The 23,124-nt window shown below is 37.9% G+C and overlaps 1 protein-coding gene across 1 annotated transcript in view; it reads left to right on the plus strand.

Annotated features, from left to right (window-relative positions):
• Nucleotides 1-23,124, plus strand: part of LOC127876177 (THO complex subunit 2-like) — a 104,150-nt gene that overhangs the window by 24,369 nt on the left and 56,657 nt on the right. The window contains 14 exon segments of the mRNA XM_052421183.1: nucleotides 32-192; nucleotides 917-1,003; nucleotides 1,896-1,949; nucleotides 1,951-2,046; nucleotides 2,564-2,736; nucleotides 3,146-3,344; nucleotides 5,186-5,346; nucleotides 8,227-8,328; nucleotides 9,656-9,740; nucleotides 16,791-16,884; nucleotides 18,111-18,191; nucleotides 19,705-19,801; nucleotides 20,518-20,635; nucleotides 22,105-22,281. Of these exon segments, the coding sequence (XP_052277143.1) occupies nucleotides 32-192; nucleotides 917-1,003; nucleotides 1,896-1,949; nucleotides 1,951-2,046; nucleotides 2,564-2,736; nucleotides 3,146-3,344; nucleotides 5,186-5,346; nucleotides 8,227-8,328; nucleotides 9,656-9,740; nucleotides 16,791-16,884; nucleotides 18,111-18,191; nucleotides 19,705-19,801; nucleotides 20,518-20,635; nucleotides 22,105-22,281 (1,685 nt within the window).

The following is a 23,124-nucleotide window of genomic DNA, read 5'->3' on the forward strand; positions in this document are numbered from 1 at the left end:
TGTATTAAACCCAACATGTCCATTATTACAGGCTGTTTCAACCTGGACCCAAATCGTGTCATAGACATTCTCTTGGAGTCGTTTGAAAACAGACCAGAGCTGGAGCATTTCTATGTTGAGCTCATACGTTCCTATGTAAAGGACACCGACACACTTTGCCACTGCCTAGGCTTCAAGTTCCAGTTCTTCAAGGTAGTGATGGATGTGAACGTGAGCATGGCTCTAGGAAAACGGGGCCTAATGCATGTGCATGAAGTGTCGTACCATATTAGCCTTTGCATTTTTCACAGGCTAATCTAGGATGTCACTCTACGCTTTTACAGTATTTTTGGATTACATGAAGTCTCTTTTATTGAAACATTCCAGTTTAGACGGAAAGTTTCGTCCCTGATTTGCACAGGCTTATCTAGGATGAAATTACGCACATGTATTAAACCCATTTTCTCAGAGCGAGGATCTTTTAGAAAGCCAGTGTTTTGAAAATTATTTTTGTTGCTTTATGTTAAGATTAAAATGTGCTGCATAAAGATGAGGTTTCTTTGTTTCAACTTGTTTCAACTTTTTAACTCCAACAGTTATGTGATCTTGACCAAATGTCAAAACATGTTTATACCTAGACCACTTTGGTTGTTTAACTGATTTAACAGATTTCAATCAAGCAATTTAAAGAAATTAAGTATTTTATCTAAAAAATGTTAACTTAACTTTTAATGTTGAGTGGAATCCTTTGCTTGACAGTTCTACTAACTGATGTCAGTGACATTGTTAGACCCCTGTAAAGGGCAGTTCTACAAACTGATGTTGTTGACATTGTTAGACCCCTGTGGTTGACAGTTCTACTAACTGATGTCAGTGACATTATAAGACCCCTGTGCTAGGGCAGTTTTACAAACTGATGTTGTTGACAATGTTTCAGGATGAGGCAACTCCAACCTCCCTGTTCAAACTTGCTGCTCTGCTTCTCAAAAATGATCTCATTCAACTTGAGACTCTGTATCCACATGTAAGTTATATTCAATTATGCAGTCATGTGCTTTTATGTTCTGCAAAGTGTCTACTGTTTTATAGATAAATTAAAGCCACTTTTGTGTACCTACTTGTGTGCAAAAAGAGTCAACAATTTTCATACAAGCTCTGCTTTCTTTTTCTTGTGAATTAATTTTGTACCTCCACAAATGAAGCTAGAAAGAGGGTATATTGAACTTACTCAGTTGGTCATGTTGTTGGTCGGTGAAATGTATTGATTGCAAAACATTTGTATCACCTTGAAGTGAAAATATGAGAAACAAAGCATACTCGATAATCCAGAAGTTTTCTAGTAAACATTGCTAACTAAAAGAGTTGCAGGGCTATTAGTGACAATGTCAAAGTAAAAATGGCTATATGCAATCAGCATTTAACCATAACAGCCTCAGATGGGGTAATCACGTGATAGTCAAGATGGGGAAGTTCATGCTGAGGCAGGTATTTATCGCCGTTTTATACTCTTTTTTTCGGGGGTCGGGTATTTTATTCTCAAAGCATCAAGTTTTACACAAGTACAGAAATACAGAGGTCACATATATTTTCAGATAATGTGTAAGGAGTAAGAACAGTATGAAGGGATGAAAGAATTGTTTTTTCACAAACATATTTGAAAAAAAAAGAAAAACAGGAAAAAAATATGTGCACAAAATATTAGCCTAAAACTTATTTGTTTTATTGGATATTAGCTAAAAATGTTCGAAATTGATTTCTAAATATATTCTATTTATGTTATATTGGTTTTACAGTGTATATCACCCCATTAGTGCAAAAAGGTACCACGTGAGATTTTAATTTTAATGCCACATGGTACCTTTTTGCACCAATTTGGTAATTACCTTCTTCATATCATGCTGTCCATCATGTCACAGCTACATCCTCCGGACGCCACGATCCTTGAGCACAGCAAGAAGGAGATGGCGGACTGCTAAGACGTACGCGCGCAAGCTGATGGTGGTCAATCTGTCTGACAAGGCCAACGAGGAGAAGGCCAAGGAGGAGGAGGCACTCAAAGTGGACGTGGTGAGTACATCACGTGTTAGACCTGTATGTAAAGTGTTGTCCCAGATAAGCCTGTGCAGTTTGCACAGGCTAACCAGCGACGACAGTTTCCTTTTATGGATTTTTTTGTTTAAAGGAATTCTCTTGCTAACGTATAAATAGTCTGGGATGTAAGTGTCAAACTGCACATGCTAATCTGGGACAATATGCAGTTACAATCATAAAGCCTAGATTAAGTTCCTGTATGATTTTGTTCAAGGAACTTGTAGTAGGTATTTTAAGAAGATATCTTAAAGCATAATTGATGCAAACATTTATACAGCCTGCCATATATATATAGCAGCATTTAAGTTTACAACAAGGCACCATGTTATTGCTTTAAAATACTTTGCAATGATTCTTTGGATGGAATATTTTTCTTATCAGCTGTGTATGAAAAACACAACACATTAATTAAAATTAAATGTAATATTCAATAGTCCAACAGTTTTCCTGACCGGAAAAGTTATAATAGATAACAGATACATTTAATTTTCAGCATGAAAATAATCAGAAACTGGGCCTGGTGGAAGCCTTACTGAGTATTGGAGCCTGGGACCAGTCTAAATGCATGTTAGACTGGCTGCCGGAATTCTTTGCCACAACCCACAAGCCTGTGGCTGCTGCCCTTTGTGTGATGATACACACTGCCATGGAACCAGCGTACAGGAAGTAAGAGCATGGGAAATCTTATTTGCATTTAGCTGATTTTCTTTCTTTTAATGTTTAATAAATTGTATACATAGTTCGTCACTTTATTTGATCATTTGAGCCTCATTCTTGGAATATTGGGTGTAATGTTTTTGCCTTAAAGTGTCGTGCCAGAGTAGCTTGTGCAGTCCACTCAGGCTAATCAGGGACAACACTTCCCACTTTTATGGATTTTTTGTTGTAAAGGAAGTTTTTTTTATAAACAAAACCCAGTCTAGGCGGAGAGTCTGGTCCCTGTTTAGCCTGTGCTAACTGCACAGGCTAATCTAGGATGATGATGAAGGTCCATACACTAAGCCCAGTATTTCCAGAACAAGCCTCATTTTAAGACTTTTGCTTCCTAACATTGTCTTTCTAAAATTATTTTCAGATATAGTGGACTTACCACCAAGCTGGCGTCTAAGTGGAAAAAGCCAGATGAGATGGGCTGTGCAGTTCCCAGAGCGAGCACATACAAGGAGCTGAACACACTGGTGTTTCCCATGGTTACCTACCTGGGCCCCTACATAGCCTGTGACCCGGTTCTGCTTGTGAAGCTGATAAGGCTGGGCAAGGAGTATATGAACAAGGTCTGCACGAATACACTGTAATTCCAATATAGTGCAGTCCGTTATAACGCTGTGTCCAATATAACGCGGGGGGTCCTTGGATCCCGTTTTTTCTCCAAGCTTCCATTTCTGATTCAAATCCATGTTATGCAACTTCATACATTATTTTCAGAAAATTCAAAGAAGCTGGCGATCACAGCTTGATTGCTTATCTGTCCGTTTAACTGATTTTAATCGATTAGAGGTTAAACGACACTCGACAGCTAATTGGTGTTAATCTGTTGTGTAATGTCAATAAAGGTGTGAAAACTCGCGTGTCCGTGTTTATTACATGTATTCCCTATCAGAGCGGTTCAGTGCGATAATTTCAATAAGGCAAGTGCAAGCAGAATAATTATCAAATTAAAGTTATTTAAAGCGATTACCTGTTTATGTTTTGTATTTATCGTGTATTGTATTTCATTGTATAAACTATGGCTGTGTAAGTGTGTTATCGTTTATTATATGCTACACATGCTTGATAAATAAAAATATCTGTGTGTGTGTTTAATGTTTCAGTACGTATACAAAAAAAATATTAAAAAATCCTGCGTTTTATTTACATGCTAACGCAGTGTAATAGTTAACAGAGATGCACTTAAATTTGTGCCCGTTATCAGAAAGTTCACGGAAAGCACGTTTTTAACATACTGGGTATGACTCAATAAAATATTTCTTTGTACATGTATCGTATTGCATTCAATCTAAATTTAAATTCGCTCGTCTAATGAAAGCTGTGTCCCATAATGCACTGTACTAATTTTTCTGAAAAATGGCGTAGGCATATGAATTTGTTTACGAAATTCGTAAACATATTTCTTGTCATAAATGTTTAACATTATTTTTTCGTAAGTGATGTTGTAATTATATTGGATCATCGGATAAATGTGCACATTAGAAAAGCGGTATGTATACTGTTATCGTTCGATTCGGTTTATATGCATGTATTTGCGGATGACAACACAGCATGACAATACACAGGACCTATGTTATAGGCTATACTTTACCTGTTTTTATAGCCCTCTTAAATAAATAAGCTCAAAACTTATAACGCTGTCCGTTTATAACGCTGTTGCGTGGCTTGGACCCTGTCTTCCGCGTTATATTGGAGTTACAGTGTAGCAGGATTTCCTTACATCATAAATTTGTTATGTCTGTTCCATCATGTTCCTTTGTATGTTGTGTTTATATTGTTGTGTGTTGTTTAATATACAATTAGATGTAATATATTAACATAAATAGAAAGTTTGACCATCCCTGTATAAAGCTGCATTCTGCCTTAGAGTCATTTAAATACTCATTGAATATGAAAATTCACATAGAATATATTGTGACACTAAAAAAGGAGCATTTTTTATCTTGTTCAATCTCTGTTACCATACCACATCTAGCATTGAAATTTAAGTTTTGGCTTTAAGGAACACTTATTTTATTATGTAATATCTTCATTTTATCAAATATTTAATAAAATATTTGTTAATTTTGCATATTTATGTGGCATAAAGCAGGGACCTTTGCAATTTCCATTTACTGGCTGCTTAACACAGGATTTAAATATAAGTCACGCTCTTTGAAAAAAAGACTTAAAACGTGGGTAAAGTGTAGTCCCAGATTTGGGATGAAACTTTACATCTTGACTGAATTTTTACAAGACATTGTTTGGATGGAAGATTCCATAAAAGCAGAAAGTGTCTTCCCTGATAAGCCTGCGAGCACTGCACAGACTTGTGCACAGGCTAATCTGGGACAACACTTAACCCACATGCATTAAACCCTTTATCAGGGCGCTGCTCAAATATAATTCTGATGTTATTATCTTACAGAGGAAGCAGAGCACAATGTCGGTGGATGACAACAGCCTGTATTTTGGTCTGCTGAACATCCTGGATGAAGTGCTACTGCCCAGTCTCTCATTCCTCTCCTGTAACTGCTGTGTGTCTGAGGAGCTGTGGGGCCTGGTGAAGATGTTCCCTTATGAACTCAGGTTGGTTAAGTCTAAATATGGGTAGTGCTCTGTGAAAAAGGGGTTTTATGCATGTGTGTGAAGTGTTGTCCCAGATTAGCCTGTGGAATCTGCACGGGCTAGTCAGGGACAATACTTTCCGCCTAAACTGGATTTTTGCTTAGACGTTCTTTAAATGAAAAATATCATAAAAGCGGAAAGTGTCATCTGCACATGCTTACATGTATTTCGGACAACACTTTACGCACATGCATTAAACCCCCTTTTTCACAGAGCACGGCTCATTTACTTAAGCTTGATTGTGTCAAAAGCCCTAAGCTTATAAAGATTATGTTCAAGGAAACCAGGTGCACTATAAAACTGTATGAGATTCAAATATTCATCAGGAAAACATTTAACAAACCCTGGTAAGTGACTTATGAATTGTTATCTACAATTCTAACAGGTTATGCCTTTTTTAGCTCATCTATTTTTTGAAACAAAATTATCAGCTATTGTCATCACCTTGGCGTCTGCGTTGGCGTCCGGTTAAGTTTTGCGTTTAGGTCCACTTTTCTCAGAAAGTATCAATGCTATTGCATTCAAACTTGGTACACTTACTTACTATCATGAGGGGACTGGGCAGGCAAAGTTAGATAACTCTGGCGTGCATTTTGACTGAATTATGTGCCCTTTTTATACTTAGAAAATTGAAAATTTTGGTTAAGTTTTGCGTTTAGGTCCACTTTTTTCAGAAAGTATCAATGCTATTGCATTCAAACTTGGTACACTTACTATCATGAGGGGACTGGGCAAGCAAAGTTAGATAACTCTGGCGTTCATTTTGACAGAATTATGTGCCCTTTTTATACTTAGAAAATTGAAAATTTGGTTATGTTTTGTGTTTAGGTCCACTTTATTCCTATAGTATCAAAGCTATTGCTTTCATACTTGCAACACTTATTAACTATCGTAAGGGGACTGTGCAGGCAAAGTTATGTAACTCTGACTGGCATTTGGACGGAATTATGGGCCCTTTATACTTAGAAAATTAAATGTTTGGTTAAGTTTTGTGTTTTGGTCCACTTTACCCCTAAAGTATCATAGATATTGCTTTCATACTTGGAACACTCGCAAACTGTCAAAAGGGTACAGTAAAAGGACAAGTTGCATAACTCTGGATGTCATTTTTATGGAATTATGGCCCTTTTTTGAATTAGTAACTTTGAATATATGGTTAAATTTTGTGTTTCGATCCACTTTACTTCTTAAGTATCAAGGCTATTGCTTTCAAACTTCAAATACTTTCATGCTATCATGAGGTTACTGTACCTGGCAAGTTGAATTTTACCTTGACCTTTGAATGACCTTGACCCTCAAGGTCAAATTATTAAATTTTGCTAAAATTGCCATAACTTCTTTATTTATGATTAGATTTGATTGATACTTTGACAAAACTACTCTTACCTGACATACCACAATAGACTCCACCCAAACCATCGCCCATGCGCCCGTGCCCCCCCCCCTCCTTCCCCCCCCCCCCTATTTTTTTTTTTTTTTTTTTTTTTTTTTTTAAGATCATCTCACAAATGACCACCACACCCTCACACTATACCCCCCCCCCACCCCACCCCCTCCTCAATTTTTTTTTTTTAAACGGTTAAAAAACAAAACTATTTATTTTGATTATTTTATGTTTGAAATGCCGTCCAACCATCGCACCCAATAATCCCCCCCCCCCCCCTCCCCCCACCCCCCCACCCGAATCCCCCCCCCCCTAATTTTTTTTTTTTTATTAGATCATCATTACCACCACACCCTCACACTATACCCTCACCCCCCCCCAAATTTTTTTTTGAAACGGTTAAAAAACACAAATATTTATTTTTATTATTTTATGTTTGAAATACCCTCCAACCATCGCACCCAAGAATCCCCCCCCCCCCCCCCCCACCCCCCGAATTTTTTTAATCCTTTTTTTTGCATTTTTGGAACATAATGTAATAAATGTCCACACACCCACACAATGCACCCCTCTTCACTCCACCCCTCCCTTCACCTTTAAAAAGAAAATAGATGAGCGGTCTGAACCCGCAAGGCGGTGCTCTTGTTTATCTTTTAAAAGAGCTTATTGAAACAGCCTCCTGCTCACAAAGATATTAGAGCTGTTCTTTGAACTTGGATAGGTCATCGCAAGTCCTTAGTTTACATATACTAAAACATGCTATCAAGCATAGTTCTTCATTAGATAAATGACTTAATAACATGTGAAGGTTTATGGGCTATTGCAAGGTAGTGGCGCACATTTAGAGACCATATAGCCCAGTATCATGAATAGTCTCAATTTTGTGCTCAGATGAGATTTGAGTTTCCACTCAACTGAGTATAAAGAAAGTTTATCATAAGAAATTGTTTGAATAATCTCAAATCTTAGCTTTAAGAATATGCATATAGTTGAGTCAGACTCAAATCTTAGAACTAAAAAAAAACAACGTTGAACACCAAATTGAGCATGATGATAAAACTCATCTCAAAAATTGAAAAAAAGCACACTCAAAAGTTGAGTCCAAATATTGACTTAAGTTTGTTCGTTATACTATGTTGCCTTGTGTTGTATTGTAACTGGAAGAATGTTATCTGCACCTCTATTCCTACGAGCCCATAGTTTGCATATACTGGGAACAGTTAACATAGCATAGTTTTTCCTTGGATTATCATATAAATTATTAGTCTGAGTGTATGAGACCATGTTTCCGCTGTTTTGGGTTTAAAGGAAGTCTTTTATAAGCGAAAAGCTAAATAAGCAGAAAGTGACATCCCTGACAAGCCGGTGCTTTCTGAACAGGCTTATCTGTTACAACACTTTAGGCAGATGCATTAATCCCCATTTTCATATAGAGTCTATGTTGTCCTGTGTTTCAGGTACAGAGTGTACGGTAACTGGAAGAATGAGCTCTACAACTCTCACCCCCAGCTGATCAAGGTGAAGGCTGACTGCCTTGAGAAGTCCAAGTACATCATGAAGTCAGTACAATGATACTATGCAGGGCTCTTACTGGGTGGAATTTTTTTCAAAAAAATTAGAGCCATTTTGTAGTCATATAATACAATATGTATACAATGCATTTATTCTTTGCTGTATTATTAAAAACCAGTATAACATTAGTCCCTTCTTGAATGTCTAGTTTTAATTTTTGGTCATAATAGAATTAGCGTATAATGTCATTTGTTTAGCAAAATGTATTTGAAAATCCATTTTTGCCACTTGTTTTTTCAAGTTGACAGGTTTTATTGCTTTTTATACAAGCATATGGCGAAAAATGCGAATAGCAGCATGGGGAGCCCTCCCATGACAACCATGTTGATTAAAATAGACATTGTTTGAATATGAATTGCATTTACTTTTTGGGTATTTCACTTGGATTGATATAAGCACAAGCTTGCAAGGTCAGCACTGGTTAACTTTGCCCTAGGCCTTGCTCGGTTTCTTTGTTTTATGGGAAGACCGGCTTGTTGTATTTTCTTGATCTCAAGAAGTAATTAAAGAATATTTTGGCTTTCTTGGTCAAACTGCTTGCTCACATTTTTAGCGAGGCTGTTTTTGGAGAAAACCCGAGGTATTGTCATAGCCTGCTTGTTGTCCGCCGGCGTCGTGATAAAACCTTTACATTGGCTCTAAAATCAAAGTGCTTCCACCTACAACTTTGAAACTTCATAAGTAGATGCACCTTGATGACTTCTACACGCCACACCCATTTTGGGTCAATAGGTCAAAGGTCAAGGTCACTGTGACCTCTTAAAATAAAAAAAATAATTTTCTAACAAGCTGTCGCAGCCGAGCGTTGCACCCGTTATGCGGTGGCAGCGTTGCTCTTGTTGATGACTGCTTTCACTATGTTTAATTGTCTATTTATTATTACCAATGTACTTTTAAATTGTTTAATTTCATTTGATGGCTCAATCACATTTTATAGACTTGTTGTGGCATGTATATTTTCACACAGGGCTTAAAGTATTCATAGAAGTGCATATATTATAACTCATATTGTTTAACATAATATTATGTTGCATTGTTATATTTGTTGACCCTTTACCACTAAGATACTTGTTTTGATGCAATTGTAGTTCCTTAGAAAGTTAAATTTAATTAAAGACCTTTTCTTACTAGATTCAAGTTTCTAATGCTTTGTTTCCAACCCAAAGATTCTGATGAGCAGCAAACAGCATAAAACAGATTGCGAGTTTCTCACAGGCTGTTCTGGTTTTATGCTGTTTGCGCATGGCCATTTTCACTTTTCTTCTGAGTGAGAAAGGGTTGATATGTGTTACAATGTTGATACCCTTTTCCCAGGCGTCTGGCTAAAGAGAATGTGAAGATATCAGGTCGGCAGCTTGGCAAATTGAGTCACAGTAACCCAGGAGTTCTCTTTGAATATGTAAGTGTACCTTACCTGGGAACTGGACTTTTCCTGACCCATGTTTCTATGTTACTGGCATATGGATAGAAATCTTTATGTCATTAGCAAATCTCTCTTAACAAGGAATTTTTAGTCAGATGGCAGGGCTTGTTTTCCTTCTATAGCAAGGGCTTTATATAGGCCCCTTCCTTAAAGAAAAATAGGCCCCTTCCCATAATATATTTTCTTTAAAATGATGCATTTATCGCCAAATTTAAAGCTTACTTTGGGAAATTTCTTCTTCTTGTTGATTTTTTCTCCCAAAAAGGAATGCAAGGCCCTTTCCCAAATCACGGAAAAAGCCCTGGATGCGATTAATGCTGGGTTAGACTCTGTTAAACACTTTATGTTTTTTATGATAAATATGTTAATTATTGCCCAATTAGTCTTTTGGATTTTTATGCTCCCCCAAAAAATTTTGGAGGGAGCATATAGTCGCCGCTTCGTCTGTCCGTCCGTCAGTGTGTCCATCCTTCCGTGCACAAGTTTTGTCTGAGCTATTTCTCAGCAATTAATGACCGGAATTCAATTACACTTTATGGGAAGCTTCACTACCAAGAGGAGATGGGCATATTATCAGCCAGTTCTGGTCGGATGATTTTTCACAGAGTTATGGTCCTTTGAAATTTTCAATTAACTGTACATATAGTGCAATTCTTGTCCGGGCTATTTCTCAGCAACTAATGACCGGAATTCAATGAAACTTTATTGGAAGCTTCACTACCAAGAGGACATGTGCATATTATCAGCCGGTTCTCGTCGGATGATTTTTCACAGATTTATGGCCCTTTGAAATTTTCCATTAACTGTACATATAGTGCAATTCTTGTCCGGGCGATTTCTCAGCAACTAATGACTGGAATTCAATGAAACTTTATTGGAAGCTTCACTACCAGGGTTGTGATTTTTCCGCGGATATCCGCGGATTGGGTTGTCCCGGGGGTCACAAAAAAAATTGAGGGGGGGGGGGGAGGGGGAGGTGGTACCACCGTTTCCGCGGACGTATTTCATAAGCGGCCCGAAATAACCGCGGGTGTAAATCTCTCTGCATTTTACACTGGTAGATTCTGCCTAAGCATTTTAAAAACGAGCAATATAATTGGCTGTCGTTTCCCAATCTTTCAATTAAAATCGGTTTCGTAAAATGTGTTTAGTATTTCTAAGCTGATTCGCTTGCAAATGGTGCCGTTGCAAAGCGAAAATTAAGATTATTGAAATGACAAATAGCTATCGAATTAACGACTGACATGATATAGTTTGATATTAATAATGAAATGTGTTTGTTAACGAAAAAGACTACGTTTTAGATACAAGCAACACATATTTTGTTTAGAAATGTGCACAGTGAATATGTCTATCTATCTATCTCATAGTACTGCCTCACGCCTCTCGCGAGTATTATGGGCAGGGTGGGCGTTGGCTGTTAGTAAAGTAAAAGAGTAAAAGCTGAGAAAGATATCTTTCAGCAAATTAAGAATTTGTACAATAATAAGGATAGTGTTGTTAGGTTGTTCGGAGATTTAAAAGTCATATAGTATACAAGGGATAAAAATGGATAAAAACAATTCCCATGGGTTTAGGGGCTAAGTTGGGCTACTGCCTGCTTGAAGCTCTCAAGGTCAGGCAGCATTGCGACGGGGTGGGGTAACCTGTTCCACAATACTGTGGTGTGGGGGAAGAAAGAGTACTTAAAGTAATCGTAACCTGTATGGACTTGACGAAGACTGAGTGGATGCATGTGTCTGTTTAACCTGGTTGGGACTTCAAGATAAGATGGGAGGGATATGGCCACAAGATGGTGGTAGACTTTGTAGAAAAGGACGAGTTTGGCATCTATGCGTCTGTTCTCAAGGGTGGGCCAGTTAAGTGTATTTTGCAGTTGTGTGACACTGGTGTAATGGGAGTAGTCATTTTTTACCCATCTGACTGCTCGCCGCTGAATCATTTCTATGTTGTGTTTGTTGACCTGAGTGTGTGGTGACCATACCGGGGAAGCATATTCAAGTTGGGGACGTACTAGTGTTTGATAGGATAGTGATTTGACCCTTTCATGTTTTGTCTTGATGTTACGTTTGATGAGACCTAATGTTTTGTTTGCATTTGTTGTGATCCTAGAGATATGTGTGTTCCAAAGTCATGGCAAATGTCAACACCAAGGTATTTTGCATCCTTAACTGGGGATAGGATTTGACCATGAAGCTTGTATTGGTGCGCAATGGGCTTGCGATTCCGTGTGACATGGAGAACCTGGCACTTGCCAGGGTTAAACTCCATGTCCCATAGCTCTTCCCATTTCTCTAGTTTATGGAGATCGTCTTGTAACCTTTGACAGTCCGCCTTGGATGTCACTGTAAGATAGATGGCAGTGTCATCAGCAAAGAGGCGAACTTGGGATGTAACAAGGGAAGGGAGGTCATTTATGTATAGGAGGAAAAGGAGGGGGCCAAGGACAGATCCCTGAGGCACTCCAGAGGTAACTGGGACTTGGTCAGACTTAGTACCATCTACTACGACTGATTGGGATCTGCCGATTAGGAAGGACTGGATCCAGGATGTGGTCTGGTCAGAAGCACCATGTATCTTAAGTTTATGCAGTAATTTGAGGTGATTGACTTTGTCGAAGGCTTTACTAAAGTCTAGTAGGATTAGATCTGTCTGTTTACCTGATGCAAGAGTTTTCGCTAAGTCATCCACTAACTCTACAAGCTGAGTCTCACAGGACCGCCTTTCGCGAAACCCGTGTTGCAGCTCATAAAGTATGCTGTGTTTGGTAAAGTGTGTGGATAGGCTAGATGCGATAATGTGTTCTAGTAGTTTGCATAGGACGCATATGAGTGATATGGGCCTATAGTTTGCTGGGTCGCTAGTGTCACCTTTTTTAAATTGAGGAGAGACGTTTGCCTTCGTCCAATCTGATGGGAGTTGACCAGAGTCTAAGGACTTTTGGAAAATCAGTGACACTAGGTCAAGGATCTCATGCCGGAGTTCCTTGAGGACAATGGGTTTGATCATGTCTGGGCCAGCAGCCTTATCTACTTTAAGGTTTTGAAGTAATTTCAAGACTCCTTTGGTGTCTATTTCTATCTTGGGCATGGTGGGGTACGGTGAATTTCCTAGGGTGTTTCTGCATAGCTGGGATAGAGACAGAGGGGAGACTCCTGAGAAAACAGATTGGAATTGCCGGTTTAGGATATTGGCTTTACCAAGGCTGTCTGAGATAAGGTTTCCACTTGTTTGACATTTGAGTGGGGAAACACCTTGAGTGTCTTGTTTTGCATTCTTTATGATGGAATACAACTTTTTAGTGTTGAATTTGCTGGAGTGAGTGTCTGAATGTTGTATATCTAGGATGTCTTCAATGTATATTTCGTATGACCTTTTTATTTTGGATTGAATGAGGTGTTTGATGGTTCTGAATTTCCTAATGTAGGGGTTTTGACCTTTGTGTTTTTTTACCTTTTGGTAAAGGGAGTCCCTTTTTCTGATTAATCTTTTTATGTCTTGGGTAACCCAGGGGAGAAGTCTTTTGGAGCCTACTTTTTTGATAGGGACAAATTTTGAGATACCTGTCTGGATAAGGGTCTTAAATTGGTTCCAGAGTTCATCCACTGATGAGGTCTCTGCGTTTTGGAGGATGCTGACTTTGGAGGTATTGATAAAGGCTTTGAGGTCATCCCATTTGGCTTTCTTTAATAATGGGATTTCCCTCGGGGCTTGCCTATTTATTTGGGGTTTTAATCTGGCCTGGGCGATAACTAAGTCATGGTCAGAGATACCTGCTTGGACATTAACATGGCTGACTAATTTTGGGTTGGAAGTTAGAAACAGGTCCAGTGTGTTATCATTTCGGGTGGGCTTGTTGACCATTTGTGTGAGGCTGTGATCATTGAGAATTTCAAGAATTATGTGTCACAGAAACCAGTGTTTGCAAATTGGAGTTCATTATACTGGCGAAGTAAAACAATTTAGAAGAGTATCGTTTGAACATGGAAATAGACAAACATGATTTGATTTATATGTAAGTGAATCTGTGTATAATCAGATTCATATGCATATTCTGCTTTATTATGTTTGTCACGCAGTTCAGTTAACTGAAGTATCATTGAACTGAAGATGTGAAATGCAAGATATTGAAAGGTAAACAAATTAAATATATTAATTTAACTCAGTTTAATAAATCATTAACACAAGAAGAACACTCAAGTGTGTTTATTTATATTAAGTCCATTTACTGTAATTCAATACATTGAAAAACTGCTGCAATTGATCACACTAAATACTGTTTACTTTGCATCCTCAGTATGTTAAATGTGAAGTTTAACAGGTTTTTAGCTCACCTGTCACAAAGTGACATGGTGAGCTTATGTGACTGTGATGTCCGGCGTGCGTTCGTGTGTGTGTGCGTCCGTCAACAATTTGTTTGTGTAGACAGTAGAGGTCACAGTTTTCATCCAATCTTTATGAAATTTGATCAAAATGTTCATCTTGATGAAATCTGGGTTGGGATTGTATTTGGGTCATCTGGGGTCAAAAACTAGGTCACTAGGTCAAAAACTAGGTCACTAGGTCAAATAATAGAAAAACCTTGTGTAGACAATAGAGGTCACAGTTTTCATCTAATCTTTATGAAATTTGGTCAGAATGTTTATCTTGATGAAATCTGGGTTGGGATTGTATTTGGTTAGTCAGGTGAGCGATTCAGGGCCATCATGGCCCTCTTGTTATAAAGAAATATTGTTATGAAGTTCAAGAAGTTGTTTATTTTAATGTCTGTTTTAAGGTTTGTCAATGAGCGCCATTCGCATAGTCAAAATCAGTCGACAAAATTGTCCTCCCCTCTGACTTGGCCTAATTCACACCCCTGACTACCAAGCGGAGATGTGCATATTATCAGCCGGTTCTCGTCGGATGATTTTTCACAGAGTTATGGCCCTTTGAAATTTTCCATTGTACATATAGTTAGGGCTGTAACGATACATTCGAATTACTCGAATACGGCTGTGGACGAATCGTATTCGTTATTGGCCACCTCCCGAACCGAATATTTGACGAATACAAACAACGTGGTTTCGAGTTTCAAAGTTGTATCATCTTATCTTACCTTACACATGAAGGTTCATACAATAAACCCCTATTTAAATGTTCTTCTCTTTATTCTGGCATTTTTCATCATGTTTACCCCACCCACTCTGTTACACAGTAAGATTATCAACAAAAATGGCGGGCACCGGTTGAATATTTACGACATTGAATTGAATTTTTTTTCGATGGTTGTTTAATGTTTATTTAGGTAAATACCAGTGATTTGATGCTCAAATATACATACAAAGGATTAGCAGATGGAATTTCTTTTTTGTTTATCTTTACTACAATGATTGTGCAACTTACTGTCACTAATGTGTCCACTGTTGACTAAATTGTTCTACTCAAAGATGTTATTGGTACTAATCATGTTTTCTCAAAAGTTTAAAACTGTGTTCAAAGTTTAAGCAGTTCTATTCAGTGTTTTGTCATTTCAAAGTGTTATATTTCTTATTTTCAATATGCAATGGTACTCAATTAATCAAATTTACAAATACTCATAGTTTCATACTATATAATTTCATGTCAAGTTGTCAGTATTACTTTTGTTCATTGAATTCATATCCGCGAATAAATATTCGTATTCGCCACCCTGTATTCGTGATACGTATCGTATTCGTCACCTAGTGTATTCGTTACAGCCCTACATATAGTGCAATTCTTGTCCGAGCTATTTCTCAGCAACTTATTACGGGAATTCAATGAAACTTTATGGGAAGCTTCAACAGGAGATGTGCGTATTATCAGCCGGTTATGGTCCGATGATTTTTACAGAGTTATGGCCCTTTGAAATTTTCTATAAACTGTACATATAGTGCAATTCTTGTCCGGGCTATTTCTCCCCAACTACTGACTGGAATTCAATGAAGCTTTATGGAAAGCTTAACTACCTTGAGGAGATGCACATGTTATTTGTGGGTTCTGGTTAGATGATTTATTTAGAGAGTTATGGCCCTTTGAAAATTTTAAGTTGCTAAACCATCCATCGTATTATTTTTTCCAAAGTTATGCCCCTCAAGACGTTTCCTTTTATCTGTATATATAGTGCAATATTGTGACAAAAAAAACTTTCGGGAGCATCACCCGTCTCCGACGGTTTCTTGTTTGTTGTTGTTTTGTTTTTCTTTTTCTCTATTTGAAGGAATATTAAGACAATAGCAAACTTAAATGGTAAGAGATTTAGTTTGAATGAAACACTGTAGACCTTTTTAAGATTTATTTTGGATAAACTTGCACTGTAAATTAAGAAATCAAATTAACTAATTAAATTCAAGTGTTTTTATTGTCATGTTAAAAGCTAGCTCATACATATTGATGTATACATATGATCAAGATCCTGTATATGAGCTAGCTCATACATATTGATGTATACATTTGATCAAGATCCTGTATATGAGCTAGCTCATACATATTGATGAATACATATAATCAAGATCCTGTATATGAGCTAGCTCATACATATTGATGTATACATATGATCAAGATCCTGTATATGAGCTAGCTCATACATATTGATGTATACATATGATCAAGATCCTGTATATGAGCTAGCTGATACATATTGATGTATACATATGATCAAGATCCTGTATATGAGCTAGCTTATACATATTGATGTATACATATGATCAAGATCCTGTATATGAGCCTTGCTCTGGGCAAATGGGACTTCATGCATGTGTGTAAAGTGTTGTCACAATCTAGCCTGTGCAGTCTACACAGGCAAATCAGTGGCTACACTTTCCGCTTGTACAGGATTTTTCATTTAATAGAAGTCTCTTAGCAAAAATCCAGTTAATGCGGAAATGGTCGTCCCTGATTAGCCTGTTCAGACTGCACAGGCTTATCTTGGCCAACACTTATCCCTCATGCATTAAGCCCTGTTTTCCTAGAGTGAGGCTCATATGTATGAATAAGATCGTTACCAAGTATGTTGTTTGTGTACAGATCATCCGTCAGATTGAGAAGTACGACAACCTGATTGGTCCAGTTGTTGACGCCCTCAAGTATCTGACCAATCTGTCATATGACATGCTCATATGTATCCTTTACTGTCGGCAGCCAATTTGTGGCATTCACATGCATGACTTTGTTGTTCAACAATAAAGTAATTCTGATGGTAATTCATCTGATGTAAGTTACACTGACATGTTAAATTCAGATACATTTGGTTGTCTGCATTCTTGACACTTTGGTGTGGTTGTAGGTCTTTTAAAGTATTATAGAATTTTATTGGGAAAAAAATCAATTTTAGTGAAATATAAAAGATTTTTAATTTGATTATTCAACAGAATCAACAATACCCCGTAAGTCCCTGTTCTTATTCTTATTATTCACAGTTATTCACTGACATTTAAATAAACCTAAGTCACCAAAGTATTGAAATGCTCTTCTGTGTAAGAATAGTTTTTATACAGCCACAAACAAAGTTTAGGGGGTATGTAGGAGTGAGCTTGTCGGTCGGTCTGTTGGTCGGTCTGTCTGTCGATCCGTATTAAGTGTTCGCTCTCTAATTCATGTTGTTCTAGTTCTAGTTGTCTCTAGTTCAAAACGGTCATGCCGGGTCAAAAACTAGGTCACGGGTCACTTAGTGCGTTTTAAACATTCAGCATTGTGTCCGCTCTCTAATTCAAGTAGTTTTCATCCGAGCTTCACCATACTTGGTAAGAAGTTGTATCTAGATGATGTGTAGGTAAAGTTCTAACATGGGCCATGCCGGGTCAAAAACTAGGTTGAGGTTACTTAGTGCGATTTACACATTGAGCATGGTGTCCGCTGTTTTATGTGAAGACAACATGCAAAATATTCTGTGTCATTACGTTATATGGGGGTATTCGTCACGTCTGTGACAAAGCTCTAGTTTATTTTGTTAAATATTTCCAAAAGCCTTGTGAATACTCACTGAAAAATCCATGACATCCTAATCAATACTTATACATCAAAAAGCAAAATGGTACCTGGGAGAAATTAAACCGGAACCTAGCAAATAGGGAATCAATACTTGCTAGGCAACTGCAGAGGCAACAATCAACTGTTGGTTTTATTGTTGTCAGTGTTTTCTCCATTTTTTAAATGGGGCGGAGTCCCTTCGGATTGGGAAACTCACGCTGTTTTGACTAAAACAGGATAATAATTGTTGTTTTTTTATTTTGGCTAAAAATGCTTTCAAAATGAGATGAGAATTGATTTCAATATTACATTTAACTAGACCAAAATTTGAACGAAAAAAGAAAACACTAATTGTTTATCCTTAACTCGGTGAACCAGTCTGTATAATTGAAGCAGTGGCTGGTCCTGAGAAAGAGAAGACAAAACTGGGTGAAACCAGTCTAGCAGGCTGGCTACAGAGTAAGTGAACATTTTAGTCTCATTGGAGGAAAAGTGTGCTTGCATGTGCGTAAAAAGGTATCCTGGATTGCACAGGCCCATCTGGAGTGACACTTTCCACCTTAATGGAATTTTTCATTTAAAGGAAGTCTATTTTTCACAAAAATCCAGTTTAGGTGGAGAGTTTCTTCCCTGATAAGCTTGTGCGAACTGCACTGGCTATTCTGGGACAACTTTATATGCTCATGCATAAAGCCATGTTTGAGCATTTACGTTTGAAAGTGAACACAAAATATAAGCTCCTCAGAAAAACTTAGAGAAATTTAATTTATCCTTTTCCCAAGAGTATAAAAGCATTAAAGGGGCCTTTTCACAGATTTTGGCATTTTTTAACTTATTCATTAAATGCTTTATATCGATAAATGTAAACATTGGATCTGAAAAGCTCCAGTAAAAAATCAAGAATAAAATTAAAAAAGGAAAAGAACATTGCCCGGACCAGGTTTCGAACCAGTGACCCCTGGAGTCCTGCCAGAGTCCTGAAGTAAAAATGCTGTAGCCTACTGAGCTATTCCGCCGAGTACACATGCTGAACGTATTGTATACCTTATATAAGCAACTTCGTAGTTTCACAAAATTTAACGACAAAAACAGAACTCTCCAAATTATTCAATCGTTTCGCGTTGCAACGCTTTATCATTTTTAGGTTTTAAAATCGTCAAAAGATGCATATAATGGCTCTATTAGACCATGGTAAATGTTCAGTATTACTGTTTCCTCACAAATATCATAACTAAAACGAAAATTTGCGAATCTGAAACAACTTTTTTCAATTTTGTCAATTTACCAAAGCGTGAAAAGATCCCTTTAATAATGGCCCCCTTCGAAGAAGAGGGGATATATTGTTTTGCACATGTTGGTCTGTCGGTCCGTCTGTCGGTCCGTCCACCAAACGGTTTCCGGATGATAACTCAAGAACGCTTTGGCCAAGGATCATGAAACTTCATAGGTTCATTGATCATTACTGGCAGATGACCCCTATTAATTTTTAGGTCACTAGGTCAAAGGTCAAGGTCACAGTGACTCAAAACAGTAAAATGGTTTCCGGATGATAACTCAAGAATGCTTAGGCCTAGGATCATGAAACTTCATAGGTACATTGATCTTGACTGGCAGATGACCCCTATTGATTTTCAGGTCACTAGGTCAAAAGTCAAGGTCACAGTGACCTGAAGCAGTAAAATGGTTTCTTACATATTCACACAATGGCTGCCCCTACAACTGACAGCCTATTTGGGGGGCATGCGTTTTTTACAGACAGCCCTTGTTTAATAATTATTTTCTCTTTTCATAATAGTTTCAAATAAAAATTCCTGTTTTCATCTTACATAACTGTATAAACATTGATAAACATCCGCTTAAAGTTTACAATTTAGACTTAAATTGAGCTTAAAATTGTTCAAATTCATATGACCTGATTTGTTTACTACATGTGGGTTAACAAATATGTGGCATATTTTTACTTCCATTACAGGTCTGGCCAATTTTGCTGGGTCTATATGTAAGAAATATCAAGTGGAGCTTTCTGGCCTTATGCAGTATGTTACCAATCAACTGAAAGCAGGGAAAAGGTAAGAAATGGACAATTCTGCAATAAGTATTTGGATCATGTTGTACCTGTGTTTCATGTATCCAGCTTTTATAATTTAAATATATTTTTTATTTAATACTTCTAGTACAGCTGTTTAACATGAAAGATGTAATGCAAAACGAGTGGTATTAAAACCTATTTGGACATGAATAGCCGTTGTTTTAGTTGTTTCAATCACCCCATTTAATTAACTAAAATTAACTTAGTTCTGAAATGTTCACAGAAATTATACTCTATGAACCATTTACCCTTTCCCACTAAGAAGCTAGTGACAATGGCTATATGCATCCAGCACTAAACCAAAACGGTCTGCAAATAACTCGCAGACAGTTCAAGTATTATGCTCTTTTACTGCTCATCAGTATATAAGAGTTTAAATTAAAAACTTCAAAAATTGAATCTATTTAGAAAGTTCTTCAATTTAATCTTATTTTATAGAGGATTACTGAGAGTCACACTGTCTATCTGAGGGGTATAATGTTAAGTAATTTGTTTTATTAAGGGTGGTGGCTAATTATGATGTACTATCACTGCTGGTTTTCAAAATCCCCATTGTAGCCTGTTGTACAGTATTGACCTGCTGTTGATGGGTGAGAATTCACAGAAACCATAGTGTATGAACTGTGTAAACAATGTGCGTAGTTTAGGACAGTCACTAACTTTAATGTAATATCGCCCTCCTATGGTGTTGTACAGTATTGACCTGCTGTTGATGCGTGAGATAGTGCAGAAGATGGCTGGCATTGAGATCTCTGAGGAGATTACCAAGGACCAACTGGACGCCATGTCTGGCGGAGAACTGCTCAGGCAAGAGGTAGGTTAGATACGTTTGAACCGCTCTCTGGGACAACGGGGCCTAATACATATGTGTAAATTGTCATCCCAGACTTTTAGCAAAAGTCCAGTTTATGCCAAAAGTGTTGTCCCTGATTCGCCTGTGAAGGATGCACAGGATAATCTGGGCAGACACTTTTCTACCCTCATGCATTCAGCTATGTTTTTCTAGAGCATGGCTATGTTTTTCTAGAGCATGGCTATGTTTTTCTAGAGCATGGCTATGTTTTTCTAGAGCATGGCTATGTTTTTCTAGAGCATGGCTATGTTTTTCTAGAGCATGGCTATGTTTTTCTAGAGCATGGCTATGTTTTTCTAGAGCATGGCTATGTTTTTCTAGAGCATGGCTATGTTTTTCTAGAGCATGGCTATGTTTTTCTAGAGCATGGCTATGTTTTTCTAGAGCATGGCTTATTTATTCTAACGACTAGTAAAAATTTAGAGATGGTTGGAAATAAACAGCAAAACATATTTGCTTTTACAATGATTACACAATAAAAGTGCATTTTATTTACCATTATTAAAAAAAATGAATCTCAGAAGGTTGCCTTAACATGTTCGATCTAAAACAGGTATGGTATGTGTACACAATATTGCACAGAAGACTGTCTTGCACATTCCTGTATTCAGATTGAAACAGTTGACACCATGTATACAAATGTTGCATAGTTCACAGAAGAAGCCTCATTATATTGTAGTTCACTCGGTCCATTAGCATTTGCTATGTTTGAATGGTTATTCTTGTAGACCTACTGATGATCAAACTCATAGGTTAAAATCATGAGAAAATTGTTTTGTTAAAATCATGACAAAATGTTTTTTTTAAATCAGGACAAATTGTTTTGTTAAAATTATGAGAAAATTGTTTTTATGCCCCCGGATCCATAGATCGGGGGTATATTGTTTTTGGTCTGTCTTTCTTTCTGTCTGTCATTCTGTCCCAAAACTTTAACCTTACAGTAAAGTTTTGCAATAACTTTTGAAATATTGAACATAGCAACTTGATATTTGGCATGCATGTGTATCTCATGGAGCTGCACATTTTGAGTGGTGAAAGGTCAAGGTCATTCTTCAAGGTCAAAGGTCAACAACAAAAAAGCCGCGCATTAGGGGGCATTGTGTTTCTGACAAACAAATCTCTTGTTCGTACTTGTTATGAACTTTCCAATTGAGATGTGTAATAACTCAACTATTTAACCATCAGACATTAGGCAGGGTCTCTTCTTTTTTCGATACACCACTCCTTCGAGATTGTGTGCTGGCCCTTATAGGTTAAGCAGTTTAATCTTAACAAACGTGAACATTTGGGTGTTAAATAGTTAGATGGTGTTTACAGCTGTATAAGGCTTACAAGGGTTTGCTTATAACAAAAAAAATTCATTTGAGTCCCAATTATATTCATAATTTACTTGGACCTCACAAAACCCACTTATGTTTCATTCTCTCAAGGGAGGTTACTTCACGCAAGTGCGCAACACGAAGAAGTCGTCAAGTCGCCTCAAGGACACCGTGCTAGAACACGACCTCGCTCTTTCCCTGTGCCTTCTCATCTCCCAACACAGGGACGCAGTCATATACAAGGAGGGTGCCAGGCATCTCAAACACTTTGGCAAACTCTACGATCAGGTACCATATCTTCCACAATCAGACTTTATGCATGTGCGTAAAGTGCAGTATGCACAGGCTAATCAGGGACGACACTTTCTGCTTTTATTGTATTGTTTGGTTATACCCCCGTCACACCGGACTGGCGTCCTTAGTGCGTCCTTACGGCTACCCAGGTCGCAGTGAGGACGCCATAGACGCTGGAGGGACGCAGTAAGGACGCAGTGAGGACGCCGAAAATTGCTCAGGATGCGAGCCCACGGCAACCACTTTGAACATGTTCAAAGTAGTCGCTGAAGTCCAGCGTTTTACGGCGTTCTGTTAAGGACGTTCTAGGGACGCCCTAGAGACGCAGTAGTGGTAGTAGGGACGTGGTAGGGTGGCTGTAAGGTCGCCATGGACGTTGTGTGGTCGCCGCCCAAGCCCACAGAAAATGATCATTGACTGCAAGGCGACCATACGGCGACCTTATTGCGACATTAGTAAGTCCTTTGTACGTCTCTTTCGTCCTCAGAACGACTATGGTTGCAATAAGAAAGCAGTAAGAACGCCAATGACGCCGCTCAGACGCTGTATGGTCGGCTTTGTTGCCGTAAGGACGCAGTATGAACGCGGAAAGGTCACCAGGGAATATTAAGGACACCGTGAGGACGCGCAGAATGTCATAAATTAGGGCGCTGGTGTGACAGGAAGGCACAAAACCGCGTTTTTACCGAAAAGGTCATTGGTGTCCTTACTACGACAATCAGAAATTTCCTTAAATACAGTCTTAAATCGCCGTAAGGACACCAGTCCTGTGTGACGGGACTATTAAAGATAAGGAAAAATCAGTTAAGCAGAAAATTTATGTCCCTGATTAGCCTG

Source organism: Dreissena polymorpha, chromosome 4 (genome assembly GCF_020536995.1).
Source record: "Dreissena polymorpha isolate Duluth1 chromosome 4, UMN_Dpol_1.0, whole genome shotgun sequence".
Lineage (NCBI taxonomy): Eukaryota > Metazoa > Mollusca > Bivalvia > Myida > Dreissenidae > Dreissena > Dreissena polymorpha.